Source organism: Empidonax traillii, unplaced genomic scaffold (genome assembly GCF_003031625.1).
Source record: "Empidonax traillii isolate 1590-97213 ecotype Southwest subspecies unplaced genomic scaffold, ASM303162v1 scaffold555:size490716, whole genome shotgun sequence".
Taxonomy (NCBI): domain Eukaryota; kingdom Metazoa; phylum Chordata; class Aves; order Passeriformes; family Tyrannidae; genus Empidonax; species Empidonax traillii.
In genome coordinates this window covers 481,033-490,790 of record NW_020955748.1, presented here as the reverse complement: position 1 = coordinate 490,790, position 9,758 = coordinate 481,033, and the positions used below count along the sequence as shown (strand labels likewise).

At 57.7% G+C, this 9,758-nt stretch overlaps 1 protein-coding gene across 2 annotated transcripts; it reads right to left on the bottom strand.

Moving 5' to 3' along the window:
* Positions 1-254: 254 nt before the first annotated feature.
* Positions 255-9,108, bottom strand: AMDHD2 (amidohydrolase domain containing 2). Of its 2 annotated transcripts, none has more exons than XM_027897716.1 (11): positions 8,817-9,108; positions 7,995-8,131; positions 7,214-7,353; positions 6,799-6,853; positions 6,186-6,398; positions 5,070-5,158; positions 3,903-4,047; positions 3,594-3,701; positions 2,806-2,874; positions 2,282-2,383; positions 255-1,895 (listed from the first exon to the last, which is right to left on the bottom strand). In XM_027897716.1, the coding sequence occupies exons 1-11, from the start codon at positions 8,897-8,899 to the stop codon at positions 1,807-1,809; spliced, it is 1,230 nt and encodes a 409-aa protein (XP_027753517.1). In that variant the 5' UTR covers positions 8,900-9,108; the 3' UTR covers positions 255-1,806. The 2 variants fall into 2 exon arrangements, with proteins under 2 accessions (XP_027753517.1, XP_027753516.1); XM_027897715.1 differs by having other exon boundaries at positions 5,070-5,210; positions 6,229-6,398.
* Between the last annotated feature and the right edge of the window lie 650 nt (positions 9,109-9,758).

Below are 9,758 nucleotides of genomic sequence, written 5' to 3'. Positions count from 1 at the left end.
GCCCCAGGGCAGAGCAGAGAAGGACAATCCCCTCCCTGGCCCGGCCGGAGATGCTGGGCCTGATGCCCCCCAGGACATGTCTGGCCAAATCCCAGCAGGAATGCCCACACCAGCCCCTGGCCCCTCACACCCCAGCAGGACACAGGCCATGCCACTGCACACCTCCATGGGCAGGGTAGAGCCTGTTGTCAGGAGGCAAAAAGGGTCAATCCACATTCATAGATGCTGTCTAATCCCATCTCTATTTTAGATTACCTTTTGATTATTTAATTTTGTAAATAAAAAGTTAAGACACCTTGTTTCATATACATTTTTTTCCCCTCGGATTGTTTTCAACAGCCGCCAGAAGATTCCTGCTGAGGCCGGTGCCGCGGCAGCCAGCGCCTGTCACAGCATGGGGTGTGATGTCTCTCTCAAATGCTTCAAACTGTGGACATTATAATTTCTGCCGACATTGGCAGCTGATGTTAGAAATTCCCCAAGGCTGCCAGTGATTCCAGCAGGGCTCTAAAGTGCTGGGAAAGCACTTCCAAATTTTGCTGTTAAAGGTTGTAAAACAGTACTGGAAAAATCAGCACACCTCTGCCAATCCCGACCAGACTCCTTACAACCTCCACCCTGGCAGAGACTTAGCTATTGTCGAATTCCTCCCGTCACCCCAAAACCATCTCATTGGCTTGAGTCTTGTTGGAGGTTGTCTAAGACTTATCTCAAGGCTTATTCTGCCTGTGGCAGGTTCAAAATCAGCATCAGTCCTCACAAGTGTCCAAGTGTCAGGAAAAGAGCTGACACTCAAGTATTGGAGAAGATAGTAATGAGCACTGAAAATAATGAGCTATCACAGCTGTCTTGAAAGGCCAGAATCCCATCTCCGTCCTCCTCTCCCTCAGTCCCTGAGCTGGGCTGGGGGCTCGTGAGCCCATCACCACCAGTCTGGATGCAAAAGTTTCTAGTCCACAGCCTGGGGAATGCACAGACCCATCAGGTGATGCAAAGGCCCTACTCGATATGGCTGGCACAGAGCCTGCAGGACCCATCCAGCCAGAGCCAGGGGTGAAAGGAGCATTGCTTTCTGTGGCAGGATACTGTCTGTGTCTCCAGTGCTGTGGACTCAATGCCCATGCAGGGGAAAGGCACAAAGGACCAGCAATGCCTTGGTTTTCCTGGGTTTGATCTCTGCCCTGAGGGTTCAGCCCCACAACAGCACTGAGTCGGCGAGCTGTGACAGCCCTTCTCCGAGGACACACCACAGAAGGGCTGTTGGGAGACCCAAATGCGATCCTCAGCTGCTGACACAACAGGAACCTTGTCATGGGAAGAGCTGCGAGCTGAGCTGGTGGAAGATGATGTCTAATAAGCCATGGCTGCCCAGGAGCGAGGCAAAGAGCAGGCAGAGGAATGGGAATGGCTTGAGCCTGCCCTGGGCACAGGGCAGGTTAGTGTGTGCTGTATAAACAGTGCAAAGGCTGGGACAGCTCCTCACTGCTGTCAGATGGTGACAGGAGCACCTCTCTGGGGGCAGGACAGCTGTGCAGTCCCTCAGGCCACTCCAGCACTGGAATTCCCTGCCAGCACAGAGCTGCCTGCTTTCCCCATGCCACCAACTGAGCACCAACAAATTCGTGGCAGGCATGGCTGTAACTGGAAGCTGGAAAATGCAGCTCTTTGGTATGAGGCTCCTTTTTAAGGGAGTTGCAGGAAGAAATTGGGATTTAAAAAAAAAAAAAAAAGAGAGGAGTGGAGTGGTTACCAGAGCTGCAAACCACAGTGCCAAGGAGCCTCGGAGGGCACCGAGACAGCCCAGTGTCACATGCCCGACGTGTCCTGTCTCCAGACCTCCTGGCCGGCGATGTACGTGGCTTGCACATACAGGCTGTCGTTCAGCATCAGGAAATCTGTGTTGGACAAGAGGGAAAGGAAGCAGCTGTCAGAGGAATGGAGCTGCTGGAGCTGGCTGGGGAGAGCTGAGCTCAGTAGGGAACAGCTTCTCCCCACCCCAGACACAGGATGGCAGCACGGTGCCCCCCTGGCTGTGGCAGCTCTGCTCCATGCTGGGCTCAGGCATGGGGAGCACTCCAAAGGGTTTCCCAAACACCACCAGCATATGAGGGGAAAATCACTGGAGTAAAAGCCCAGAGCAAATCCCAGGCAGAGCAAGTCTCCCTGCAGCTCCCACTGAAACAGGGGATGAAGATGTGCAGCAGCCCCTGCTTTGCTCCATCGCCCAGGAGCCCTGATACCATTGTCCCCATACCAATACCTCCTGTCCCTATACCAGTACCTGCATCGGAGTCATAATTCAGTGTCCCCTTGTTGTGTTCAATCCCCAGGAGCTGGGCAGGATGCAGAGACGCTGCCTCCAACGCCGTCTCTACGGAGCACCCTTGCACAGAGAGTTTGGGAGATGTTAGGGCAGCCACAGCCCCACTGCCAGAGCAGCCCAAATTCCCCTGGCCAAGGAAACTGTCAGCTGGGCACACCCTCACCACAGCCACATGGAGCTGGTAAGGGAAATATCCCTACAGTAGACAGCAGGAATAGAGGAACTGAACATCAAGGGTATGGGGAGGGGAAAATCATTCCACCTTTGTGAGGGAGGAGCAGGAGAGTTCACCTCTCATTGGTGCTATGGGTTAAAATGAAACCTGCCCTCAAAAAGGCGCTTATCTGGGGGCACTGATCCCAGCCCGTCTCATGTCTCAGGTGAGAGGGAATGTTTCTGGTGGAATGGACACAGCTGGCAAGAGCAAGACCTCCTCCCATGTCAACATAGGGAGCAACTGCCTGTGGACAAGGCTCCCTTACCTGTGGCCTCTTGGAAGTGTCGCACACACGTGTCCATGGTCGCCACGCTGCCGCTTAGGGTCTTTGTGCCTGGGAGAGGAACAGGATGGCTCTGAGCAGCTCCCACAGCTCACAGCAACGAGAAGGGGGGCAGCAGGGAAGCATAATGGGACCAGAAGGGCAGAAATCATGGGTTGCAGGAGGGGCAAGCTGAAGGGCCTGCAGCCACTGCTGCCAAGGGACAGACTGAGGCAAGGGAGAGGTGCTGGCAGGGCAGGGAGAGCTATTGGGGTGTCACCCCCAGCTCCACCACCAGACCAGCTGGACTGGGTGAAACCAGCTCACAAAGCAGGTACCTGCTGCCAGAGGTGAATGGAGAAAGGAGTGATCCTTCTCTTGAAATACCTTCTCAGTCTCCAACTGCTTGGAAACTTGAAACTTAGGGAATTTACTTAGCAAGAAGTGGTAGTGATGTAATAAAGAAAAGAGACAATAAATATCTCTAAGATTTCTCTGTCCTTTCTGACCCTCTTCACACATGCCACTGGACAATGAGGCTTTCAAAGTGTTGCAGACAGCTACAAATGGACAGATTCCTCCCCACTCCGTGGAGGTGGGGCACCTCCCCTCCTTACCAGATGCCTCATTCTCCCCAGGGCCAAGTCACTGCAGAGCCACCAGGCACCAAAACCCGAGAGGGTGGCAGGAGCACTGCCTCACACTGGCAGGGCCAGCCAGCTGTGCTGAGCTCCCCAGGAAGGGGCACCAGTGGCAGTGCTGTCCCCAGCTCTCCAGCAAGAGGCCCTTACCTGCGATGTAGGTGTTCAGCCCATCGATCTCCACCACCTGCTGGCCCAGCGTGTGCCGCCCCGGTGCCAGCCCCATGCCAGCAATCGCATCTGTCACCAGCACCAGGCCTGAGCAACACAAGCAAAGGCGCCCTGTCAGCTTTGCAGCTGATTTTGCTGCAGCTCTGAGCGCTGTTCCGCGCTAGCCCTCCCAGAGAGGGGCCATGGTGTCTCAGCCACATCCCAGTAAAGTGAGAGGGGATCAGCACACCCGGCTGTGACCCTCCAGGCAGCGAGGGCAGCACGAGTGTCTCGTGGGAGGTGGCCCACCTTTGGGGTGGGCTCGGTGGGCGATCCGCAGGGCAGCGGGGTTGGTGTGGATGCCGTCCGAGATCATCCCATAGAAGACCCTCCGCCCAGCAGGAATCTTGTCACTGGTCAGCAGCCCCACGATTCCAGGGTCACGGTGGTGGAACTGCTCGAGGGGAGAGAGGGGACAAGCTGTGGAGCCACACCAGGACTGAGACCCTTCCCCTCAGGGGATGCATGTGCCATGTCTATCACACAGTGCCTGGGAGCTGTACCAGGCACATCTGGGCATTGCCTTGAGTCACAGAATCAGAGAGTGGTTTGAGTTGGAAGAGATCTTAAAGCCCATCTTGTTCCAGTCCCCCCTGCCATGGGCAGGGACACCTTCCAGTAGACCAGGTTGCTCCAAGCCTCATCCAACCTGGCCTTGGACAATTCCAGGGATGGGGTAGCCACAGCTTCTCTGGGCAACCTGTGCCAGGGCCTCCCCACCCTCACAGCCAACAATTCTTTCCCTATATCCCATCTCTCCCTGCTCTCTGGCAGTGGGAAGCCATTCCCCCTTGTCCTGTCCCTCCATCCCTTGTCCCCAGTCCCTCTCCAGCTCTCCTGGAGCCCCTTTAGGCCCTGCAAGGGGCTCTCAGGTCTCCCTGGAGCCTTCTCTTCTCCAGGTGAACCCCCCCAGCTCTCCCAGCCTGGCTCCAGAGCAGAGGGGCTCCAGCCTTGGAGCATCTCTGTGGCCTCCTCTGTACTTGCTCCAGCAGCTCCACATCCTTCTGAAGTTGGTGCCCCATATCTGGAGGCAGCTCTGCAGGGGGGTCTCACCTGAGGGGGCAGAGGGGCAGCATCCCCCCTCCCCTGCTGCCCACGCTGTGGGACCAGCCCAGGGCACGGGGGGGTCTCTGGGTCCCAGCACACACGGTCGGGGCATTTCCAACCCCTCACCCACCAACACCCCCAAGTCCTTCTCGGCAGTGACTTTCAGAATCTGCTACAGCCTCTCCTCTAGATCCAGCAGCAGGAACGTGAAGCCAGAGGTTCAGTGCCAAAATCTCAGTGCAAAGCCTGGTATGAAACCAGCCGGGGAGAACACAGATCTTTGGGAGAGAAAACCCAAAAGCAACCCTGGTGGCAGGAGAGAAAATCCAGAAGCAATCGGGGTGCAGGGCAGTGCCTCCGGGAGCTCACCGGCAGCATGGCGTTGAAGAGGTGGGTGATGAAGGTGGCGCCGTACTGCACAGCCTCCTCGGCCTGGGACAGATTGGCCACCGAGTGACCTGGGAACAGACACAGCGTGTGACTCCTCCGCCCATCTCTCCATTTATTCCCCTACAGCAGTGAAGACATTCTGGGTGGACCCTGGGCTCTGCTCTGATGCCCACCCTGGGCTGAGGTTCAGCCTCGGCATGGAAGGGTCTGGTCATGACCCGGGGGGACTCTGGGGGTGGGTGTTTCACCTGAACACCTTCACTGCTCACAGCACAACTACCACAAATGCTGCCTTGCTCACAGCGAGTTGCCTTCAGTCTGGGTTCAAGGTCCAAGGACATGCCTTTCTGCTGGCTTCAGATACTCAAAGGTTGAGTAGAGAGGTATCAGGGGAGTAGAGACAATGGGAACTTGGCCAGGAATGAATATGGGGATAAAACTATCCAGAAAGAAAATACTGTTTCCCCAACAGGACAGCAGCTCCAGTGCTCTGAGGGCAAACCTTGCCTTTCTGGAGTTCTTTATGTGGCTATGGGATAAGAGATGCTTTGCTGTATGAATGCCCTTCTCACCTGAGGTTTAATTTCACCCTGAATAACTTCCCTTCCTTAAAAAAAAAAAAAAAAGATTTCTTCAATGATCTGAAGCAAAGAAGATGTGAAGCAAAGAAAAAGAAAATGCAGCCAGTTTTAAGTCAGTGGCCAGCCAGATGTTGGAGGTAGAGGCCCCTACAGTACTTCCAGTTGAAAAATAGTTATCAAACCAACAGTAACCTTTGGAAAATGATTTCTCTTGTCAAATAAGGTCTAAAGCAGTGGAACTTCAGAGTTTGAACCTTCCACGTCATCAACTCTCCAAGGAAGACTTCCTTGTGTTCAAACAGCACCTTATGTTTGCTGTAGGGCTCTGCAATTGATACATAGTTTGGCCCTTGCCATGACAGATTCACTGCATCAAGCAAGGTCCCCATGTGTGACAGGTCTGCCACCTCCACACAGGCCAGGTCAAAGAAAATCCCACCCTGTCCAGCACCGAGACACTGTCAGAGCCCCCCGAGCCCTGATGGAGGGGCTCCAGAGCCCCCCCAGGCCTCACCCAGCGAGACGCAGACACCCCTGCTGGTGAGCTCCTGGATCACCTCGCTGCTCCTCTTCATCTCGGGGGCCAGCGTGACTATCCGGACACCGTCCAGGGAGCCGTAGGTGCTCAGCAGGTCCTGGAAGGCTCCTGCCTCGAAGGTGCGCAGGCAGTGCTCGGGGTGGGCCCCTTTCTTCTCCCTGCTGATGAACGGCCCTTCCAGATGGGCCCCTGTCCAGACAGGAACCAAGAGTCGTGACCCTTCCTCTGCCCGCCAAGGACCAGGAAACCCGCTCTGTCTACTCTGCTCCGGTCGAGCTCCTGCCATTTTTCTGCAGCAAAATACCTGGCTCAGGTACCTCTGAGCTCAGCACAGCGAGGGCCAAGCCACCCCACTGCCACTGCCCCAGATGGCCCAAAAGGGCTGGAGTGGTGTGTGTTTTGTGCACAGTGACAGAGACCATGGCAAAGGCCAGGCACAGGCTGAGGGCAAGGTGTGCCCACCTGGGCATCCCTCCCATGGAGAGAGCTCCAGCCCCCATTTGTGCTGTCCCTCAGTAACTTCTTTCCCCTGAACAAGCAAGATAATTGCCCATCTACAGTAACACCAAAGAGGGACAAATCCACTTACCCAGGATACCTGCTCCATGGGCTCCACCATTTCTTACACTAATCTGAGGGAGAACCTAGAGAACAGGGTTTGTCAGACATGGCACCCCAGACACAGCCCCCTAGTCTGCCAAATCAGACCCAAATGTTGGGTCTGGAGGGAGATTTGTAGCTGGACCACTTGGGGCCATCATAGCCCACAAAGGAAAAGCCTTCTGCAAGCCCTGCTGTGCAGAGCTTGCCTGAGAGATGTGGCTGTCTCAGCAGTCTAAAGGTTGAGGGCAAGAAACCCAGGGTAGGGTCTAGCTCCTCATGCCCATGGCTTTTCACCACGGCAGCTGTCTCGGACTCAGGAGGCCCAGCCTTGGCCCTCCCACCTCCTGGTACCAACCTCAGCCCCTGATCACCCTGTGGATGGAGGGGAGAAGGCTCCTTACCTGGTGGTACACAGATGGAGGAGAAGTCACCAGGGTGGGACAGAAAGAGGTCACTCCATGGGAGAGGATTTTCTGACTGACCAGGTCAATCCCTGATTTGAAGTCATCCGTAGCCAGGGAGAAGTCCACCCCAAAGCCTCCTGCACCACCAACAAAACAGAGGTGAAACTGCAGCTTCCCCAGAGGATGTTTCCCGCCCAGAAACACCAAAGAAACATTTTGTGAGACTGGATGGAGACGCTCCATTTGTAGGGCACTGACGCAAAGGGCTCCACCAGCACTTGTGTCCTACATTCCAAGGCTCCACCAGTACAAATCCCACTGTGAAGTGCTCTTCCCCACAGTACCTCAGTGTTTTGCAAGCACACCCTTTTTATTTTCATGCAAGACAAAATGTGAGGATTCCCAGCCCAGAGGGACTTCCAACTTTAGCTGGAGAGCTATTGTGGGTAACGTTTGTTCCCTTGGGAAGTCCTGCTCTGTCCTCCCACATCCTGGAAAGAGTAGGGTGGGCACCATGCCAGTGCAGGGGCAGGATAAAAACATTGATTAAAATGAGTTTCAGAGGAAACCTCACTCAGCTAAAGGGGATCAGTTATGTGACAGCAACAAGCATGTGCAAAGTCGTTCTTTGTCCTTAGTTCGGTGACTCACACGTCCCTCGAGCAGCTGAAACACACTTGGCCATGGGCAGGACACCCACAGAGGGGTTTGGGGGTCAGGGATGGAGGGATGGACAGATCTGGACCCCCCCGTGTGAGCACACGTGGCTTCCCCATACCATTGATCTGGACGTCGATGAAGCCCGGGGCGATGATGCTGCCCTTGCAGTCCAGCTGCACGTCAGCAGAGCCCTTCTCGTCAAAGAAGAGTTTCTCTGGGTTGAGGATCTTCCCCTCTCGCACCCACAGGTCCTCCCTGAAGGAACAACCGCACACACCGAGCCCTGTGCTGTCTGTGGAGCAGGTGGCCATGGCCCCGGTGGCAGTGGCCCTGGGCAGAGGTCCCCACCAGCATCTCCCGGTGTCTGCCAGGCACAGCTGCTCTTCCCGCCGGGACACGGGGGGCAGCCCTCTCTGCCCGGCCTCTGGCTCTACAGAGCTCGGAATGAACTTTCATGGGCTGCCCCTCAAAGGTGGTGGCAATGGCCAAAGGACCCCGGGTTGGCAGGGGGGGCTAAATGAGAGGGGAGAGGGGCCGTGCCCCACGGATTATCCCTTGGGAAAGCAGGTGGAGAGGACGTGGGTGGCGGGAGCGCGGGGGGCGAGGGTGGGCCCACAGCCTATGGGCTGGGGGACCTGGGGACAGCGGGACCTGGGGACAGCGGGACCTGAGAACAGCGGGACCTGGGGACAGCGGGACCTGAGAACAGCGGGACCTGGGGACAGCGGGACCTGGGGACAGCGGGACCTGGGGACAGCGGGACCTGGGGACAGCCCCTCGGGCACTGCAGGTGCCGGGTCAGCCCCGCAGCCCGTCCGGGAGCCCCCACAGTCCCGGTACCCCCGGACACGCTGGTATCCCCATATTCTCGGTACCCCCATTGCCCCGGTACCCCCGGACACCCCTGGTACCCGCAGCCGTCCCAATACCCCGGACTCACCTCTGGAGCCGGTGGTCTCTCAGGATGCGGCAGTTGGTGAACTGGACGATGGGCGCATCCGACACGGATTTGTTGGACGGCATGGCGGGGCAGCGGGAGCCGGGAGGGGCCGCGCTCCCGGCGGTGTCCGGGGCGCGGGGCGGGCACCGGGCGTGGCGAAGCGGGGCCAGGCCGCGGCCCCGGTACGAGCGGCTGCCGCGGGACCGGGGAGCCGGCGAGGGGCGGAGGCAGCGAAGCCCCGCCCCAGAGGCAGGTGGTGGGTGAGCCCCCGCCCCTGCCGGCGCTCGGGGCCGGCGCTCGGGGCCGGCGCTGCGAGGGACGAGCCCGGCGGGTCCCGGCGGGTCCCGGGGCCGAGCGGCGCCCCCGGCCCGGGGCTGTGGGACACGGGGGGCGGGGCTGTGGGACACGGGGGGCGGGGCCTGGGCGGGCCGGGCCCCGCCCTGCTCACGTGACGCGCTCAGCACGAGCTGGGATCCCCACCCGTCCCACGTGACCGGCCCCGCCATCATGGGGAGGGCGCCGCCATCTTGAGAAGGTCGCGGGGGGGGTGCCAGGGAGATCCCCCCGTTGTGCCAGCGCCGGTGACACCAACCCTGGGACACCAACCCTGGGACACCAACCCTGGGACACCAACCCTGAGACCCCCATCCTGCCACCCCCATCCTGAAATCCTCATTCTGAGACCCCATCCTGGGACTCCCCCCTACACACGCCAGGCCCTCCTTGTATCCGGAGCCAGCTGTGGAGGGGATTCCCCCAGCTGAGGTGGCTCGGTGGGTGAATCGCTCCCAGGAATGATAAATGATGGGGAAGGTAATTGTGCAGGAACACAACACTGCTGTCTGGCCAGGAATTGGATTTTAATTAGGTTTTATGCTGTGCTTGGCGTTCCATGATGTCAGTGCTTGTTCACACTTCAAGCTGCTCTCAACCGTGTCACAG

Coding starts and splice junctions, on each gene's coding strand:
- AMDHD2 (XM_027897715.1), bottom strand. CDS start 8,899: ATGCCGTCCAACAAATCCGTGTCGGATGCGCCCATCGTCCAGTTCACC. Junction 6,399..6,798: donor CCATGGAGCAGGTATCCTGG/GTAAGTGGATTT, acceptor CTGTCTGGACAG/GGGCCCATCTGGAAGGGCCG. Junction 2,384..2,805: donor ACACTTCCAAGAGGCCACAG/GTAAGGGAGCCT, acceptor TCTCTGTGCAAG/GGTGCTCCGTAGAGACGGCG.